General features: G+C 35.3%; 1 protein-coding gene across 4 annotated transcripts in view; it reads left to right on the forward strand.

Moving 5' to 3' along the window:
- Positions 1-21,910, forward strand: part of CERT1 (ceramide transporter 1) — a 102,790-nt gene that overhangs the window by 54,495 nt on the left and 26,385 nt on the right. For all 4 annotated transcript variants that reach the window (XM_060637785.2, XM_060637784.2, XM_060637783.2 and 1 more), the window contains 5 exons: positions 3,426-3,533; positions 4,310-4,448; positions 9,927-10,010; positions 15,038-15,195; positions 20,304-20,396. In XM_060637785.2, the coding sequence (XP_060493768.1) occupies positions 3,426-3,533; positions 4,310-4,448; positions 9,927-10,010; positions 15,038-15,195; positions 20,304-20,396 (582 nt within the window). The remainder of the gene's footprint in view (positions 1-3,425; positions 3,534-4,309; positions 4,449-9,926; positions 10,011-15,037; positions 15,196-20,303; positions 20,397-21,910) is intronic.

Raw genomic sequence — 21,910 nt, forward strand, 5'->3', positions numbered from 1 at the left:
GTGAAACTTTATTAGAGGTAGAAGTACAGTTACACTAAACTCGCAGCCTCCACATTCATTTACTATCCATTACTTAAAATGTACAACACTATCAATATTGCTACAGTGGAGTCTCTGTTCTATCACGTCTTAGTTGTGAGGAGATATTACTTGTTTTGAAATAGTGGAACCTGAAAAAATAGACAAGAAGATAAAAGGTATGTTTTATGGTGAAGGTACTTTTAGAAAAACTTTGTTGTATTTCTATTTTGTTTCAAGATCTTAAAAGAAAAGATCTTTTAAAAATAAGCAGTTTTTACTTCCTCTAAGACCCATTGATAAAATGCAACTGGATGGAGAGGGTAGATTTATTTAAATTTCAAATTGTTTGGTTTTGAATATTTTACAAATAAACATCCAAAATCTATTTTAATATTATAAAAATTTTTTGTAAGTCAAAAGAGGGTTTTGTATTTAAACAGGAAATTCAGATTAATTTCTCTTTACAAATGAATGACACATAGTTGTCTGAGATAAGTGACTTATGGAGTACCTTATATTTTTAGTCTTATAGGTTCCTTTTACTTTTAATTCTAGCCTTCTATATTTATTTATTTGTTTATAAAATGTTTATTTTATTTTTGAGAGAGAGCACAAGGGGAGGGGCAGAGAGAGGAGACTACACAGAATCCAAAGCAGGCTCCAGGCTCTGAGCTGTCAGCGCAGAGCCCAAAGTGTGAGGTCCCACAAATTGTGAGATCATGACCTGAGCCAAAGTCAGACACTTAACTGACAGAGCCACCAAGCGCCCCCAGTCTTCTGTATTGAAATTGAATGAAAAACTTTACCAAACCAATACAATTGAAGTGTAGAAACACCACCCTTAGAAAGTTAACATTATTATCAAAAGACAGGAGAAGAAGCTAGAGCCATTTTAGGTAAAGAACCTAGCTTAGGATATTATTTCAAAAGTCTTATTTTTTGTAAACTATATGATTGTTAGAATTCTCTTTTGGTAGGATTCTGTGATATTGAAACAAGCTTACCTTCTTTTATTTTATTAAGGTACAAATTACATTCTTCAAACCTCTCCTTTTTTTTTTTTTTAACTTTTGAGAGAGCACACTGAGCTAGCTCGTGGTGTCACAACTGTGTAGATCATGACCTGAGCCGATATCAAGAGTTGAAAGCTTAATTGACTAAGCCACCCAGGTGCCTCAAAATGTATCCATTTTAAATGGACAGTTGAGTTTGGACAATTATAACCTGTACCCCCAAATTTTCTTGTGCCTTTTTGTAACCATTTCCCCCATTCCCTGGCCTATTTTCTTTTGTCATAGATTAGTTTTATCTTCTAAAAAAAATATCAATTTTCTTGAGGTACAATTTTACATAAAGTGTATGTTTTACCCTTTCATGAATAGTTTTCCTGGCACAAAAATACATACTTTGCTTCATCACTAAAATATTGTTTTGCTTTGAGGTATGGAATTGTGTTAGGATGACATATGTAAGTAAGTCTTAGAGAAGAGCTTTGATTCCATGCAGTCTTAAGTTTATATGTAATTTCTTAGTAACTTCATAGTTAAGAACATATTGCAGTATCTTTCACAGAGTGTTTTATTAATGACCATTATTGAAGTATGATAATTTCACTTTGTGTGGCAACCAGTATATACTGGAAGCTTGAATTTTAAGAGGTTTTCACATGGATAAGTTTCTAGTCTCTTTGCCTAAGGTACTTTTCTCTTTTCCATGAGCTGTTTTACTCTTTTGATTTTGGATTCCTCTTCCTCCTTTCTCATTCTTCCTCCTTTTCCATCTTCTTCCTAGAATAATGAACTTAGGTTAAATGAAGTGATACTGAACTGGAAAATGTTTTGAACTAGTATTAGTATCATTTACATAAAGACAATAACACAAACATTTAATTTAGTAATTAAATCAGTATAAAAACTTAATGTTCTTATACCTAAAAGAATGTTTTTCAGTTAGAATAATGTCTTGGGTAAACCAATAGGTGTATAGGAAATGTACTGGATTTTCAGGAGCTAGAGCACAGAGGATGTAAAAATGCCAGTAGAAATGGTTTCTGTAATACATCGTGCTTAATTTTAGTGATTCCTAGTCTTAATCTTGAAAATCAAGTAATCTAAAAACCTTCTAAATGTTGCTACTAGGCATGATACCAGAAATGATTAGATATTTTTTTACCTTAAGTTTTGTGACTAAGACTAAAATTATCCGTAGTACTTTTTAAAAATAACAATAGAAAGTAATCAGAAATCCAAAATAGTTGAGCAGGTTTCAGGTACTTGGAAGTATTTTTTTCAAATGTTCATTTCCTTTGTCTATATTATTATTACTGCTTTTGTTATAAGACGAGTGAAAATTGGTGCTCTGAGGAATGCCAACCCCAAGTAGTACTACAGTACGGAGTCTAACTGTACCCAAATATCCAGGAGTTCAATTAATTATCTTCCATGGTATGATTACTTAACAGACTGACTAAATTGGAAACTTTCTTTCTGTTATGAACTATTGAAGTTACTATAAAATTTTTTAAAGATACAATCTTCTTCTAGAAGTTCCAACTCCAGTCGTAATTACAAAGTGTAAAACTATTTTAATTGAGTGCCGTAATCATGCTCTAGAATGGTTGAGAATACAGAGACACACTGCCTGGTGTAATAAGAAAGGCTTCACTGAGACAGTTGTATTTGAGCTATGTCGGGATAAGTGATTCGCCTAGAAAGAAATAGTACTGAAAGTTTTCCTATTATCATCTTTTTATCCTTGTTCTGTCCAATTTTTATTGGTAAAATGCATGTAACAATTGGTCATTTTAGCCATGTTTAAGTGTACAGTTTTGTGACAGTAAGTACATCCATCTCGAACATCACCATCCATCTCCAGAACTTTTTCCTTTTCTGCAACAAAAACTCTGCCTGTAAAATTCCAACTCCTCATTTCCCCCTTCCTCTAGTCCCTGGTAACCACTATTCTACTTTGTCTCTGAATTTGACTACTCAAGGTAGTTTTCCTGTTATTTAACCCTCCTAGCCCACTAGCCCAACATGAAGTTGTTGTTCAGTAAATTTCCCAATTAAATGGCAACTAGGAATTGAAAAGCATTACTTATGCCATTGGGTTACCTGTATTTCTTGAGTGGACTCAAATTGCTAATTATTGTTACAATCACCTTATTTATTTATGGGAAACTTTTGTTTGCTCTTAAGTGTTTTTTCCAGTTTTATTGATATATAATTGACATGTGACATTGTATTAAAGTGTACAACGTAATGTTTTGATATATATGTATTGTGAAGTGAATATTGCGATGTTTAGTTAACACCCATTACCTCACAGTTACAACTTTTTTTTCTTGTGATAATGAAGTATTTTTTATTTAACTTTTTTTTCACTTAGTTTACTTTCCTTTTTAGACCGAATCTGGATATGGATCTGAATCCAGCTTGCGTCGACATGGCTCTATGGTGTCACTGGTGTCTGGAGCAAGTGGCTATTCTGCAACATCCACCTCTTCATTCAAGGTTTGTTGTTATGCTATAGGGCAGCATAAATTGAGTACTGAGTGTTGTGAAAAGAACTTGATAGGTTTTTGAAAGAAATATTCCACAATGTAACTTATTTCATATTGTTATGGTTTTTAAGGTGCAAAATCATGATTCTTACAAATATAAAATGAGCATATCAGATTTTATTTCATTCATTAATGAGTTAAGATGTAAAAAAAATTGGCTCAAAGCAGAATGTAAAGAACAGTGAAATGATTTTGTTAATATATGCAAATATATTCTGTTCAGAGATTAGTAACCAAGTGTGTTCACTGGACAAAATTAATTTGCACCTCTGTGGACTTTACATTGCTCTCAGTTTTCTACTACTTAAAGAGTTGTAAAATAGCTCCAGTGCAACGAAATTAAATTCTATATGATCAAACAACACGCTCTCTTAAGAGTTCTGTAAATGACACTCACCATTCCTTTGAAAGGTCACCGAGTAATACGTTTGCCCAAAGTCTTTAACAATTTTTCCTCACAGTGTTTAATTTGAAAATACTAAATGTTATATTAGCACATTGTCAGACTTAACTGTTCTCTACTTCCTTCAGGCTTATCACTGTCAAGCCACTAATTAGTCATGTTCAAGTCTATTCCTGGGAGTGTTACATTGAACTTGACAACTCTCCCTACCCCATCCCCTCAGTAATAAGATGTAGACTTTAAAAGGTGATGAAACATCATAGGAGTATATAAATTCCAGTTTTGTTAACTTGGATTACCTCGCCACTTTGTGTGTTTTGCAGAAAGGCCACAGTTTACGTGAAAAACTGGCTGAAATGGAAACCTTTAGAGATATCCTGTGTAGACAAGTTGATACTTTACAGAAGTACTTTGATGCCTGTGCTGATGCTGTCTCCAAGGATGAACTTCAAAGGGATAAAGGTTAATTAGGCTATTACCACTATTTTTACTTGGAGAATGAATGGATTTAAAGCTTCTTGATCTTAAAGGGTAATGTCTTTAAGTGATAAAGGTAATTATAGTCACTTGCTGAAAACCCCCAGTGTAACAGATTTCAGTATTATAACTTGTATACTATATTAACATATCCTGATTAATCTGATCACCCAAACCAGATGCCATTGAAGACTTTTACATGATTTTTAAACTCTTTATTCCATTAAAAAATATATCTATCATCTCGGTAGTATGGGGTATTTCACATGATCACGTCTAATAAATTTACCCTGTGGGGCACCTGGCTGGCTCAGTTGGTAGAGCATGCAACTCTTGATCTCAGGTCATGAGTTCAAGCTCCACGTTAGGCCTAGAGCTTAACTTTAAAAAAAAAAAAAAAAAAAAAAAAAAAAAAAAAAAAATTACCCCCTGATGAGTCTTACAGAGAAGCATGTTTATGTTAAATCCTCTAAATCTGAAATCATTTGATCTCTGTATTCCTCTGTCTTCCTCCTCCTCTTCTCCCTTCCTTTTTCTCTTCACTTCTCTCTCTCCCCCTCCCTTCCTCTGGCTTTTTTCTCATAGAAGAAGAAATCAATAATGGAGCTACATAGACATTTAAAAATAATCTTTAGTGAATTTTTTTATTTAAGAGACATGATCTTAAGTTAACTCGTGTAAGTTTTTAAAGTTACTCTTTCTTTGTTACTGCTAAAGATATTACTGATGTTGTTAACATCTGCTCTTCATTTGTTCCTTTCCTTTGCTGTGAAGACAAAAATGCCTTCAGTATTCCTAAATAGCACCATGTTCATTCCCAGTATAACTAGGTTGCTTGACAAGGTTTCATTTCTTGGTCTTATTAAATGTGTTTGATCTGAGTTGATACTTTTTGTTCTCTCTATTCTTTTCCCTCCCTTCTGCCTTCTTTTGGATTGAGTATTTAGTAAATAATTTTGTTACCTCCTTTGGCTTTTTAGCTATTACTCTTCGTTATTTTAGTGGCTACTTTATGGTTCATAGTATGTACATTTAACTACCTTCAAGTAACATGCCACTTCCAAGCATAGTATAAGAACCTTACAGTTATGTATTTTAATTTCTCCCCACTACTGAGGCAAGAGTTTTCAGTGTTCTTTAACCAGTACACTGTGAATTATGAGGTTTTCCAGTCCGTGATTTGGAAACAGGCACTTTTCCCTGTACCGTGTAGGTTTTGGATACTTTTCCCTGGAATTTTTTCATACAGTTCTTTCCCTGGCCTCTATAGTTCCCTCACTTGTATGTGCTAACAGTACTCTACTGAATGTTCAAAGGGACCTTCTGCTGATCTTCAGAATTCTTTCTCTGTACGGGCCTCTCCTCTGCAGTCATCTGCCTTGTGAATTCCAGTTGCCTTTGTTTCTCTGTACTGTCAGTTCCTTCTCACCTTAGAGTCTGCCAGACTCCTGGTTTCCTCCTTACTCTAGAGCTTGGAAACTCTCCCAAGACAGTAACCTGGAGCAGTCATAGGGCTCATGTTATTTGTTCCCTGACTCTCAGGAATCATTGTCCTTTGTGGCCTAATATCCAATGTCTTGAAAACCATTGTTTCATGTAGTTTTTCCAGTTTTTTAGTTTCATTCTAGAGGGTAGCCTGTTTCTTCTATGTTGGTCAGAAGCAGAAACCCATATTCCTTATAAAGTACTTAATTTAGGTACTTAATTTTATCTAAATTAAGTAGCCTTAATGTTCTTTATATTTCATAGACTTTAAGTTTTAGGTTCTTTAACATTTGATATTTATTTCTCTAAAAAGAAAGGCCCTTCAACTTGTGTTTCTCCTTAAGAAAAATGTGTGTATATCTTTTCTTATCAAACTAAACATTACACATCATCTTTCATTTGCTTGCAAATAGCCCTTTCAACAAAAAGAGAATACATACAGAATTGATTTATTTATTTTTAAATGATCTTATCAGTAGTAGAGAACATTTCGAGGACAAAAGTGATAATGGAAGGCTTAGAAGTTGGGATACAGTGATAACCAGGTTGTATAGAATCTTTGAAAAATAATTTTAAATGCTATTCATGTTTGAATAAATAGCAACAGTGGTAGACTAATATATTAATTTGTTAGGGCTGCTATCACAAAGTACTATAGACTAGGACAGCGAGGAGCTGATGGGGCGGCAGTGCTGCCATCTGGCTCAGCAGCCCCTCTGGAGTCTGCCCAGGTGGCTTAAACAAGAGAAATGTATTTTCTCACAGTTCTGGAGGCTAGAAGTCCGAGATGAGTTGTTACCAACATTGGTTTCTTCTGAGGGCCATGAGGGAAGGATCTATTTTAGGTCTCTCTCCTGAGCTTATAGATGGGTTGTCTCTTCCCTTTGTCTTCACATCATCTTCCTTCTGTAAGTGCCTGTGTTTAAATTTCCTTCGTTTATGAGGACACTGGTCATCTTGGATTAGGGGCCACCCTAGTGACTTCATTTTAACCTGATTACCTCTGTGAACACCCCGTCTCAAGATACAGTCACATTCTGAGGTACGGAAGGTTAGGACTTCTAACATATGAATGTTGCAGGGACATAATTCAACCCATAACAACTGATTTCCCTATAAATGCTATTATAAAAAATATTGATATTTTTAAGAACTCATGCTGGGTAAAGGTGAAATAAGGACATGGACCATAGTTTCCTACTTTGTAGATCAGAGTTGCTGAACTGAATCTAAGGATCTTTCATTAAATTATCAATACCTTGGGGGTGCCTGGGTGGCTCAGTTGATTAAGCATCCAGCTCTTGATTTCGGCCCAGGTCATGATGTCACAGTTTGTGAGTTCGAGCCCCACATCAGGCTCCACACTGACAGTGTGGAGTCTGCTTGGGATTCTCTCTGTCCCTCTCTCTCTGCCCTGTTCATGTTCTCTCTTATCTTTCTCTAAATAAATAGATAAAAATTATCAAAATATGACAACAGTGGATTGTAGGTAGTGGATTGCTCTAATGCTTTGTCATGTAGCCTTCATGCTAGCTTTATATGTTATTAATCTACTACCTTTACTCTGTTTACCTTTCCAATGAGAATTTATTCTTTCATATATTTTCTTGTTTCTAATTAACTCACTTACTTTTCAGCCTAAAGAAGTCTCCTTAACATTTCCTGTAAGGCCAGTTTAGTGGTGACAAACTCCTTTAGCTTTTGCTTGTGTGGCAAACTCTTTCTCTCTCCTTGAATTCTGAATGATAACTTTGCCGGGTAGAGTATTCTTGGTTTGAAGTGTTTTTATGGCTTAAAGAATTTTAAGAATCACTGTGCTTTTTTAAGTGTGTCATTGAAATGATAACAGCAAATTCTCATTTATTTTAGGTGTTCAGTGTTTTTATATAAAATAATTAATCAGAATTGTTAGTTAGGCAGTCTTAGCCAGACCACCCACATTTCCACACATACTTCAGTAGGATTTAACTAACCTTTAAAGTCGTGTGTGTGTGTGTGTGTGTGTGTGTGTGTGTGTGTGTGTATGGTTTTCAAAAGTAGAAAACATTATCTCTACCCTAAACATAGTGTTTGATTTTAAAAGAAGATAGATGTATCACATCAAAGGAAAGTTTCTATTAATCTTGCTTTTATTCATTGTTAGTTTGTTGACTTGAAGTAGATTACTTAACATTTTTTCACATCTGTTGTCTCAGCTATAAAGTGAATATTATATCCAGCACATATGATTGTGAGAATTAAGTGAGAATATACATACATTAGAACTGTGCATAACAGCAAAAATTCAATAAATAATAGCTGCTGTTTTTAATGTGGTTCGTTTAGATTATTGCAGGGATAGGGAAAGCAGGAATGTGCAAGATCCAAAGATACAATTTAACATAATAGATTTGAATGTTAGTAAGGAAAACCAGTCTGATTGGGATGGGGGATTTATATTAGGACATTGGCTTTAAATCCTGTCAGACATCCCTTAAAGGTAGCTCAAGGATGGACAAGGAGTGCTTGGTTGGGAAGGAAAAGAGGAACGCCACTCTTTTAGCCAGAACAGCTCTTATTTTCATCAATTTTATATTGAGTGTTGCGCTAGAAAAATAAAGTTGAAAATCCCTGTTTGGTGGTACTAGGCTATTAGATGGTTAGAGATACAAAACCCAAAATAGATCCTAGTGAGATAAGTGAAGCACAAACCTTTCAGTAGTATTTAAGAACAGTTGATCAAAGTAGTATTGAGTCAAGGTCAGGATCTTGTTTGATGGTAAGTACTGATTTAAAAACAGCAGTATGCTGTGTTAATGAACTTCTTAGAATTGACCATATTTGCAAATGATTGACAAGAAGATGAAGATCCACACAATCTGGGAATCTGATGAATCTTGGGACTAAGATGCCTGCAGAGGCTTCAATATGAATATTGACGTCTATAGGAATGATGGACATAGAAAAGAAAAATGTTAGTCAGGTATTGATATCACTTTGCTAGGTAGAAATGAGTAGTAGGTATTAGTAGATAATAGCTTATGATTTGAAAAAGTTGTTATAGATGAGTAGCAAAATTTTTAAGTGATGAAAAAATGAAATAGCCTAATAACTAGAAAATGCCAGTACAGAACAAAAGTATTTTTCATGGTGATTATTACCATTTAGGGGAGGAATAAGAAACAGGGGTGGACTCTACATCCATTGGAGAGAGAGAGCTAAAGTAGATGAAATGTTTATTGTAGGATGAAGTTACTCCTGATGTAAAGAGATACAGACAAGAAGTAAAACATTAATTTAGAATGAAGACTTCTTACATAGAAAGGGAGTACCTAAAAAGAAAAGAAAGAAGCCATTAAAAAACGTGATAGCAGAGAATAAGGTTTATAAATTTGCATTAGGATTGGAATACATAATACAGTGAATTAAAGTATGTTAGAAAAAGGGATAGAACATAGAACAAAAAGGCATGCAGAAAGAGAACATAGGGGATTCTGTTTTTTCTGGAACTGAGTAAGTTAAAAGGAATGTCCAGGCACAGACACATAAGGATGAATGCAAATTGATATCACACCTGTAAGTCATTTTGTTGTCATGACCTGTAAGTCATCCCCTACACATGCAGAAATAGTAAACTTAAGAACTCCCAGAGGCAAATTAAGGTATCTTTTGCATGTAACTTACTCTCTTACAGTCCTGCTCAGCCCTTGCAGGCCTCTGGTAGACTTATGAAATCACCCCAAGCTGGGTAGGAAGGGATAGGATGACTAAAGGACAAAATAATTCATATCTCAATGTTATCCCTTACACAAATGAGAATGGGTACAATTTTTCTAATGTATTTCAAGACATTGCACAGCATGTTTATTGGGCATACCTTGACAACCTTGGGCATACCTTGACAACAGAATCTAGAATATATTGACTTCATTCGAACATAAGAAAAAATTGGTTTTCTATTTCCTTTAATCCTAATATCCTGAAATATATTTTCTTTAGTGGTAGAAGATGATGAAGATGACTTTCCTACAACACGTTCCGATGGAGACTTCTTGCATAATACTAATGGCAATAAGGAAAAGTGTAAGTAGTATATTTTTTCCGGTTGGCTGGATTAAGTGTACTTTCTAAAGTTATATAATAACTAAGTATATAGCAAGAATAATTATCTAATTGAGTAGTTCTTAAAAAGCAGTGTAATTACTGGAAAGTGAAAGTTTCTTCCAGGAAAAGACATATGAGTAAAATACACATTGTGACATTAAATAATAATGGCAGCTCATGATCTAACAAAGACTCATTCTAAATTCCAGACATTGACCTGCTTATTTCAGCAGTTATAAAATCAGTTTCTAGCACTCAAAGTTTATTTCTTGGAGTGGAAGCATTATAATATAACTTGAATGTTTATTTAGAGTATATTCTCTCTGTTGAACGTACTTTTCTGTCTCCACTTAATAAACTGGTATTAAAAAGTATATAATCAGTGTTATTAAATGTAAGTTATTAAAAATAGCTCTGATTTCACCACGTATTTGTTTATAGACACAGGAGCAAGGTGGTTTATTTCATATACCCATTTATTTTGCTGTATTTATAATGGCTAACTTATTAGATAGAATTCTGAATTGTTCATTAGAAACCTACAATTTGCACCAACATGGATGAAGCTCGAGGGCCTAATGTAAGAGAAATAAGCCAAAGACAAATACTGCATGGTATCATTTACATGAGGAATCTTAAGCCTGAAAAAACAAAAAAACAAATCCAGAAACCTGTGATCCATAGTCAGTACTCTTCTTTTGAAATATCCTACAAAAAAGCTGGATTAGATTTGTAAAAAATTTTTTAAGTTACAAAAATAAGACATTGTGAAAAAATAAGTTAATCTAATTAAGCTTATTTTTGCTAATGTTGTGAAAGAATGTGAGGTATAATTTGTGGCCTGTTTTCAAATAATTTTCCAAACTGTCGTATGCATGGAATTAATTTTCTTTTTGGTAGATCACAGTGGAATATTCTTTTATTGATACTAAAATCTGATACTTCTGTCCCCCTACTTTTTCCTTTTTGGCTCTTCCTGTTCCTTAGTTTCATCATAGCTTTCTTCCTGCTTATGACCTGCCCTCCCCTCAGTCTTGTGAAATACTAGCTTCTTACTACAGGGTTATCTATCCTTGGGACTTGGGACTTGGGACTTGGGACTTGGGACTTGGGACTTGGGACTGAAATGTTGAACCTTACTGAGCCATCTAGATTTATCTTTATTAAATTAGAGGGTTATTTGGGGAAGATTATTTCAAGTTATATTTTAATTTCACAATAAATAATCTGCTTTAATGGAAAAAAGATTTTGTTTGGACATTGAGAAAATTGTTAAATTGTAAAACTCGCAAGTCCAATCTTCTAGCCCAGTCAGTTCCCTGACCTACACTCCCCAGAATAGAATAGAAATTTATTTTCTATAGAAATTGAAATGGACGGTTCTAGATTCTGGAATACCTGGCACAGCAAAAGATAGGTGTATTGGCCTATCATCAATAAAGTGATTATGCAGAAATTTACAAACTGAGTATTAAAATTTAGCAACCTCATTGTTCTTTTTATCTCCAAGAACTCTGATGATCAGGCACGAAATGAAAGTCTGTGTACTGAAGCTCCCTTCTTTTACCCTGTTTCCAGAATACCCATCAACCAGATGTATATTTTCTGATACAAAAATAGAACATAACTCTAGATGCTGAATGACCACAAGGAAGGGACCTATAGAGATTTTCTACATCTACCATGAAGAAGCTGTCTCACTACCAGATCACCCTTAAATGAAGTCCACTGGGTTTAAAACCCTGCTGATGCTTACAGAGCTTCTAGTAACTTACTCTTAAATGTGAACAGATAGCCAGATTTCCAGACATTTGAGGAAAGCCTCCAATCTCTTTTTCTGGAGACTTGAAACCAAGCAACAGAAGGCAAAGTTATTAGAATCATTTAGAGAAATACCCTACAAGATGTTTACATAATTTTTTAAATCATGAGTCATGTTTGAAGTACACTTGTGGAATGCACTGTTTAAAATAATTCCTTTCAGGGTGCCTGGGTGGCTCAGTTGATTAAGTGTCCAACTTTGGCTCAGGTCATGATCTCGCGGTTCATGAGTTTGAGCCCCACGTCGGGCTCTTTGCTGACAGCTCTGAGCCTGGAGCCTGCTTCAGATTCTGTGTCTTCCTCTCTACCGGTCCCCCATTTATTTATTCATTCATTCTCTCTCTCTCTCTCTCTCTCTCTCTCTCTCTCTCTCTCTCTCTCTCTCGTATTTTAAAATAAATAAAAATTTATTCTCTCTCTCATTTTTAAATAAATTAAAAGAACATTAAAATAAAATAAGATAATTGCTTTCTTGGGGCACTGGGTGGCTTAGTCGGTTAAGCAACTGACTCTTGATTTCACCTCAGTCCAGATCTCATGGTTCATGGGTTCAAGCCCCACATTGCCACATTGGGCTCCGTGCTAACAGTGTGGAGGTTGCTTGGGATTCTCTGTCCCCCACCCTGCTCTCTCCTTCTCTCTCTGCCCCTCTCCCACTTGTATTCATGCTCTCTTCACTCTCTCCACCCCCCAAGAAAATAAATAAGTAAAAACTTTAAAAATAAACGGAATAATTCCTTCTTACTGTTGATGCAAAGTAACTCTTGTTAATTACCATAGATGGAAAGTAACTTTCTGTTAGAGTTAGAAATGAGTTAGAAGTTTTCTATATAATCTGGTAAAGTGAATAGAACATGTAGTCTTTAAATCTGGTACTGCTTGATCATAGCATGGGATTAGGGTGTCAGTCATCTCTCAAAAAAGACAGGCTCTTAGTGTTAGATGCAGCCAACATCAGAAAAGGGAGAAATGATACTTGATTCTTGGGAGTGGTCATTGTAACAAATTTTACCGTTAGAGCCATCATTAAAGCTTTGGTCTAGGGGCACCTGGGGGCTCAGTCAATTAAGGGTCCCAACTCTTGATTTTGGCCCAGATCATGATCTCACAGCCATGGGATCAAGCCCCACATCCGGCTCTGCACTGTCAGTATGGAGCCTGCTTAGGATTCTCTCTCCCTCTCTCTCTGCCTCTTCCCCACTCATGCGCATGCACGCTCTCTTTTTAAAACATAAGTAAACTTTAAAAAAGATTTGGTCAAGATTACCTATTGTGATTAGTGAATATGTTAAGATTTTTAAAAATTTAGAACTAGTATACCGACCTGATAATAAATTGTATGTATTCCAAGAATAGGATTGGGGGTGAGATGTGAAGATTAGAATAAAACTTCCACAGGTTCTAAGATGATAATAAAGACACTTAAAGGTAATTTGAATATTAGACTAGAGGAGGAATTTTTGGATATGAAAACACCTTCCTGGGGCACTTGGGTAGCTTAGTCGGTTAAGCATCCAACTTCAACTCAGGTCATGATCTCACGGTTCTAAATCATGATGTAAAGACTGTTTCCTCAACCTTTTGTGAACAATACTTACCTCTAATGTAAGTTTTCTTGTTATGTTCTGTGCATCCTTTTCTTAGTTTATATTTCTAGAGTCAAAAGAGGAGACTTTATGATAATAGTGTCAATTCATCAAAAAGGCATAACAATTATACATGTAGTTGTATATAATAACAGAATACATGGAGCAAAAACTGAATAAATTGAAGAGGAAAAAAAAGACAATTGAATTGTAATAGTTTGAGACTTGACTCTCCAGCTCTCAATAATGGATACAACAAGTAGGAAGAACACCAAGGAAATAAAATACTTATAAAAACAAACAGACCTGGTAGACATCTATGGAACTCTCCACTTAACAATAGGAAAATATATATTCTTAACAATATCCTTAACAATAGGAGAATAGTATATGTAACATTCTTCAGGAGAGACCATAAACAAGCGTCAATTAATTTAAAAGGATTGAAATCATACAAAGTACATCCTCTAACCACAATGGAATAAAATGAAAAATCAGTGACAGAAATTTAGGGTATTCACAAATACGTAGACATTAACACCCTCACATATAACCAGTGGATTAAAGACAAAATCAGAAAGGAAATTAGAAAATACTATGAGATGAATGAAAGCAAAAATACAATATACCAAAACTGATGGACTGCAACTAAAGCTGTGCTTAGAGGGAAATTTATAGCTGAAACACCTTTATTATAAAAGAAGAGACTCAAAATACAATACAACCCAACTATAAATTGGTTCTTTGAAAAGATATCAAAGTTGATAAATCTGTCTTAGCAAATTTACAGTGTTATTAACTATAGTCCTCTTGCCATACATTAGACCTTTACACTTATTCATTCTGCGTAACTACAACTTTCATTCTTTTAACGGTACTTTCAAGAGCAGAAATTTTAAATTTTGATGAAGTTCATTTTATTACTTCTTTTGTGGATTATACCTTTGCTAAGTCATATCTATATAGGAGTTTTTAAAGTTGAAAGTATCATTATTTCTCTTAAGGAGTTCTCTTGGAGTGGTTTCTTATTAGTTAATGGTATAAGATATTATGCTCTCTTGCTTGCATCTTATGAGTTGTAAGAGTTTTCATTTAATTCAAAGACTGAGTTAAAATTATAAAATATAAACATAAGAGCCATTTAACATGTGCATTGGTCTCAGACTTAATTTTGGACATTTATTTTAATTTTACATACCTTATTCAATTCTGTATGGTTTATCTTTAGGTATTTTTTAAATTTTAGGTCTCTCAAAATGTAAGGTAGTTCTTGCCATAGTTTCGTCCCACTTTAAGATGTCAGAGTATTATTGTTAAAGTATTCCTCCTACCACTTTGTTCACTGGGTGTAGTACAGCAAATAGATTTCATGAAACAACATCCAGAAAAAAAGTTATGAAAGTACATACGCTGCCACAAGCTTCTTTGCTTATAGAGTATGGATGGAAATTTTTAAATGTTGGCCATCAAGAGGAGGATTAGAATCCAAGAGCCTGCTCTGACTTACTGGGTTTTTAAACATTTTTTAGTTTTACATTTTGATGAAGACTTATTTCTTCATTACAAAGATGTTCAGTGAATAGCTTTTTTTTCCCCCAGTATTTCCACATGTAACACCAAGAGGAATTAATGGTATAGACTTTAAAGGGGAGGCGATAACTTTTAAAGCAACTACTGCTGGAATCCTTGCTACACTTTCTCACTGTATTGAACTGATGGTAAAACGTGAGGACAGCTGGCAAAAAAGACTGGATAAGGTAAGTGTTGTTTTTCTTCTTTTTAAAAAATGATCCAATTTGATTCAGCTTTATAGTAATTTCTTAGGGAAAAATCTATTGGGATTGATAGAAGTAGCAGGGGGTACTACTCTTCTGAAATTTTGTGGGCATCTTAAACTCACTTTCCTAATGAGATTCACCAGTTATGTATTTAGTTACATACAACATAAATTCTTGGTAGGATTTTAATATAAAAAATTTTGTAGTAATAGAAATGCCTTGGAATAGAAGTGATAAGCCATTTAACATTACCTAGCTTAATTGCGAAATACGTGCAGCTGTATTTAAGTTCTTAAACACCAGTTTATGAAGTTAAACACTAGCTTACTGTGTTCATAGCTGTGTATACTTCCAGGGTCATTGTGCTATTATTTAACATATATTACGTTGTTCATTGAACATTTGCCTCATATTCACCTGTTTCCACCTTTGCTTAAACTTTAGCATTCAATATTACAATATGAGTCTTTAGTTCCTAATGTCACCTTTGGTTCAGTGAATTTGTTTACTAGGAAAACTTCTATTTAGAATTCAACATCAGTAAAACAATAAAATGTTATAACCGTAACATATCTTAGAAGATTTAGTTCTAGTCTAATGCCATCATTTAAAGAAGGAACTGAGGTACAGAGACTGGTCCAGAAATGCTAAGTAGCAGTTGGAAGAATTTTACTCTATGTTATATTTCAGCTCTGAATACTAGGCCAGACAGTAGTCAAAATCTGACTTTGTGCAGAAATCTCTGTCCCCACCCCCCGCCCCGTTCTCTCCCACTCTCTGTCTCAAAAATAAATAAACATTACAGCTTTGTAGTACAGCTTGAAGGCCGGGATTGTGATGCCTCCTGCTTTGGTTTTCTTTCTCAAGATCACTTTGGCTATTCAGTGTCTTTTCTGGTTTCAGACAAATTTTAGGATTATTTGTTCTAGCTCTGTGAAGAATGCTGGTGTTATTTTGATAGGGATTGCATTGAATATGTAGATTGCTTTGGGTAGTATTGACATTTTAACAGTATTCTTCCTATCCAGGAGCATGGAATCTTTTTCCATTTTTTTGTGTCTTCTTCCATTTCTTTCATAAGCTTTCTATAGTTTTCAGTGTATAGATTTTTCACCTCTTTGGTTAGATTTATTCCTAGGTATTTTATGGTTTTTCGTGTAATTGTTAATGGGATTGATGCCTTGATTTCTCTTTCTTTTGCTTCATTGTTGATATATAGGAATGCAACCGATTTCTGTGTATTGATTTTATATCCTGAAACTTTGCTGAATTCATGGATCAGTTCTAGCAGTTTTTTGGTGGAATCTTTTGGGTTTTCTGTATAGAGTATCATGTCATCTGTGAGGAGTGAAAGTTTGACCTCCTCCTGGCCGATTTGGATGCCTTTTATTTCTTTGTGTTGTCTGATTGCAGAGGCTAAGACTTCCAATACTATGTTGAATAACAGTGGCGAGAGTGGACATCACTGTCTCGTTCCTTACCTTAAGGGGAAAGCTCTGTTTTTCTCCATTGAGGATGATATTAGCATTGGGTCTTTTGTATATGGTTTTAATGATCTTGAGGTATGTTCCTTCTATCCCTACTTTCTTGAGGGTTTTTATCAAGAAACAATGCTGTATTTTGTCCAATGCTTTCTCTGCATCTGTTGAGAGGATCATATGGTTCTTGTCCTTTCTTTTATTGATGTAATGAATCACATTGATTATTTTGCAGATATTGAACCAGGCCTGCATCCCAGGTATAAATCCCACTTGGTTGTGGTGAATAATTTTTTTAATGTATTGTTGGAATCGGTTGGCTAATATCTTGTTGAGGATTTTTGCATCCATGTTCATCAGGAAAATTGGTCTGTAGTTCTTGTAGGGTCTCTGTCTGGTTTTGGCATTAAGGTAATGCTGGCTTCATAGAAAGAGCTTGGGAGTTTTCCTTCCATTTCTATTTTTTGGAACAACTTCAAGAGAATAGGTGTTAACTCTTCCTTAAATGTTTGGTAGAATTCCCCTGGAAAGCCATATGGCCCTGGATTCTTGTTTCTTGGGAGATTTTTGATTACTAATTCAATTTCTTTACTGGTTATGTGTCTGTTCAAATTTTCTATTTCTTCCTATTTTTTTTTTTTTAAACGTTTATTTATTTTTGAGACAGAGAGAGACAGAGCATGAACGGGCGAGGGGCAGAGAGAGAGGGAGACACAGAATCGGGAACAGGCTCCAGGCTCTGAGCCATCAGCCCAGAGCCTGACGCGGGGCTCGAACTCACGGACCGTGAGATCGTGACCTGAGCCGAAGTCGGACGCTTAACCGACTGAGCCACCCAGGCGCCCCTCTTCCTGTTTCAGTTTTGACAGTTTATATATTTCTAGGAATTTGTCCATTTCTTCCAGATTTCCCATTTTATTGGCATATAATTGCTCATAATATTCTCTTATTGTTTTTATTTCTGCTGTGTTGTTTGTGATCTCTCCTCTTTCATTCTTGATTTTATTTATTTGGGTCCTTTCCTTTTTCTTTTTGGATCTCAGTTACATTTTATGTGAAATGTAAGAATGTGGGTGTGATACACAGTATGTATGTGTGTGTATACCTGTCGATATAGATAGATATAAATATGTATATAGATACATGTATATGTGTAGTGTACATACGTGTGTATATATGCATATAAGTACATATGTATATATGTATAAGACACATTCTATAAGAAATAGAAAGTTCTTGAGTGGAGAGACTAGTTTATCAACAAATAGGTCTTTTAAGTAATTCGTATAATTGGGAAGGAAAGTACAGTGGTAATTTAATATGATTTAAGTGAAATTTCTGTTTCCTTCAAAAAGTATTTGTACGCTTCCAATGTGCTAGCTCTAAGCTAGAAATGGGGAAACAGCAATGAGCAGGAAATTGCCCCTCAAAGAGCTTAATCTATTGAGAGCAATTAAATAGGTAATAGGTGATATAATAACAGGTATTTGATAGCAGTATTGTTTATACTGTTTCTAATGTCAGTTCTATTATTTTTTCAGCTGAATAATAGAAAATTAATATTTCGTGGTTATTTTTCTTGGTTACCTATAATAATCCCTTCTATTACAGAAGACATATACTGAATTGTTAGCTAGTCATGTCTAAGAAGACCAGAAATTCTAAGATTAAACAATTTTACTTATTAACAGTATTAGTAAGAGAAAATCAATTCACTGAAGATGTTTGCTTACGTTAATAGGCTCTCATATGTAATTTCATGTGGTTTTTCATTTTCCCTTAAGTCCTTTGAATATTATTATTGTGCTGTATGTTTTTGTTGTGTTCAGTTTTTAAAATTTAGGTATAGCATAAGTATGGTAAGGTGTGCCAGTCTTAGGTGTCCTGTGTGACGATTTTTATGCATATGTATACACCTCTATAACTGCCACTCAGATTAAGATAAAGAATTTTTATAGTACCCCAGAAGGTTCCTGCATGCCTTTTCCTGGTCCATACCATACCACCATCTCAAGAGGTGACCATATACGTATACACTCTTGTGTCTGGCTGTTTTTTCCCTCAACATTCACCATGAGATTTATTTGTATTGTTACATTTAGTGGTAGTTTATTCTTTTTTATTGTTGTATTTCATTGTATGACTTCAGTTTGCTTATCAGTTTTTCCTTTGGTTTTTATATTTTAGCTATTGTGAATAAAGCTGCTATGAGCTTTCTTGTACATAGCTTTTGGAGGATATTCACTCATTTCTCTTGGGCATATACCTAGGAGTAGAATCGTTGGTTCATGGGGTATATGCTAGCTGTGGTGGGTATTGGCAAACAGTTTTCCAAAGTGGTCATGTCACTTTATACTTCTATCAGCAATAGATGAGAATTCACTTGCTCTTTACTCTTAGTAACACTTGTTATTGTCAAGTTATTGTGGGAATTTGTTTGTTTTTAAATTTTAGCCATTCTGGTGGGTCTATAGACCTGCTTTCTCTTGAGTATGCAAAAATTAGTCTTTAAGTCCAATGAACAGTTAACTGATTTGTACAAGCTTTAATGCAGATAGGATATTTGGAAGTAGTTAGCTTTGTGTGTGTTCCTGTGGACTTTAATTTAGCCCTTAAGGATTTGAGGGAAGGGAATAAAGAGAATAAATGCATGTTCCTTATAAGCTTGTTAGACTTAAGTTATCAGATTTGACCAGGGCAGTACATTTCGTGTTGTAGAAAGAAGTTTGAGATTGGTAGTGCCAGGGCCAGCCCTTTTTTAAAAATAGTTATTTATTTATTTATTTATTTATTTTTATTTTTATTTATTTATTTTTTTTTTTTTTGAGAGAGAGAGTGCTAACAGGAGAGCGGCAGAGAGAGGAGAGAAAATCCCAAGCAGGCCCAGCACTGTCAGCTCTGAGCTGGGGGAGCCCATGGCGAGGCTAGATCTCAGATCTGGATCTTAGGAAGCTGAGATCGTGACCTGAGCTGAAATCGTTACTCTCACTCTTTTGACTGAGCCACCCAGGCGCCCCAGGGCCAGCCTTTTTTTTTTATGTGTTGACTTTGGGTCTTTTAACCCCGTAAGGCTATAGATTAAAGGTGAGGATCAAAGTAGAAATCTAAGCTCTTTTTCAGCTCTAAAATAGTTTTAACCAACAGTGAGAAAAGTACTAGACATTCATCTTTCTTAGAATATATTTTAGCATTCATTGATTTCGCCTGTTGATTATTTTCTTCACATCCATTGCTTTCTTTCTTTAAAGCAAAATAAATACACCTTTACTGGGGGGAAACAAACACATAAATACATTGTAGGCATTTCTAGTGTTAATTTTATCTTTTTTCTTTTTTTTTTAAGCATAGGCACTTTGACAGTTACTTAATACACCTAAATATATAGCCCACCTATAAGGTAATTCTTAGTGGTGATTTAAATGGTGGTTTGTGTGTAAAGTATATCTCAGAGAAAAGTGTTTTCTTGGACAGAACAATGCTCATTTTTCACAGGAGTGGACTGTTTCTTTTTATTACTGTTGTTGTTTAGCCAAATTATAAAATTTCACTGAAATGCAGAGAAAATTCCACTTCAGATGTAATTTTTCACTTGCTTTTTTTTTTTTTTAGGAAACTGAGAAGAGAAGAAGAATAGAAGAAGCATACAAAAATGCCATGACAGAACTTAAGAAAAAATCCCACTTTGGAGGACCAGATTATGAGGTATGAAGTTACATTTTGATTTTAGAAGGAGGAAAACATAGGCCATATCTATCATAATGTTGCAGGATTTTTTACCACAATACCCGGGGTTCATTGTCGCACTGCTTTGAAGAATGAAGACTTGGACACAAAATGAGAAGTAGGCAAAAGTTTATTAGAGTATAAGATTAGAAAAGAATAGTAGGAAAGTTCTCTTTACAGAGAAGGGACATTTGGAAGTGAATGTAAGGACCATAGAGAAGGGTCCTTGTTTTGTAAAGTTCTGGTCAGCTTTCCCTCATCCCTTCCCCCTTGTTCCTTCTCAGGTTCTACCCTTATGGGCTTGATCACTCTAGGTTCTGGGTTATTCTGTAGGTGTTGGCTCCTTTTCATTGAATTGAGTGGTCTATGGCCATACTTAGGTCTTTTGTCAAATTTCTGAGGAAAACCTGAAAGGGAGTAGGTGGGGTCTGTTACATTCTAAAGAGGAACCTTACTCCTGAGGGGGTTTGTTGTGGTCAGACACTCCCAGCATTGTTCCAAAATATGTGTTTTTCTCCACCCAGGGACCTCAGGCCCTAATCTTTTCCTCTCAACCTACTGAATCTTATCTTCTTCTATCATAATAAAAGTGATTTTTTTTTTATATTTTTATTTTTGAGAGACTGAGACAGAGTGCGAGTAAGGGAGGGGCAGAGAGAGAGACAGACACAGAATCCGAAGCAGGCTCCAGGCTCCAAACTTTCAGCACAGAGCCCAATGCGGGGCTTGAACTCACAGACTGCGAGATCATGGCCTGAGCTGCAGTCGGGTGCTTAACCGACTGAGCCACCCAGGCATCCCCAGAAATTACGTTATAATCTTAAATTCATTCCTTAAGATATACTATGTATGCAAGACACTGTACTAGGCATGGATATACAGGATCCTGCCCAAGTACCTAATGGGAAAACAGGCTAGTTAACAGGTGAGTTTGAAGCACTGTTAGCACTGAGAGGTTTTTGAGTCAGGGATGGCTTCCCAGCATCTTAGCTGAAATCTTAACAGTGAGATGGAACTAGGGGCACCTGGGTGGCTCAGTCGGTTGAGCATCCAAATTCCACTCAGGTCATGATCTCACAGCTCATGGGTTCATGCCCCACGTCAGGCTCTGTGCTGACAGTTCAGAGCCTGGAGCCTGCTTCACATTCTGTGTCTCCCTCTCTCCCTGGCCCTCCACTGCTCGTGTTCTGTCTCTCTGTCTTTCAACAATAAATAAACATTAAAAAAAAAAAAAAAAGAATGAGACGGAACTGGAGGGTATTATGCTAAGTGAAATAAGTCATTCAGAGAAAGACAGATCTCATATGTTTTCACTCATATGTGGAACTTGAGAAACTTAACAGAAGACGATGGGGGAAGGGAAGGGGAAAAAATAGATACAAACAGAGAGGGAGGGAGGCAAACCATAAGAGATTCTTAAATACAGAGAACAAACTGAGGGTTGATGGGGGTGTGGGGAAGAGGGGAAAATGGGTGATGGGCACTGAGGAGAG

The sequence above is a fragment of the Panthera onca genome, chromosome A1 (genome assembly GCF_046562875.1).
Source record: "Panthera onca isolate mPanOnc1 chromosome A1, mPanOnc1 haplotype 2, whole genome shotgun sequence".
In the NCBI taxonomy this organism is placed as follows: Eukaryota; Metazoa; Chordata; class Mammalia; order Carnivora; family Felidae; genus Panthera; species Panthera onca.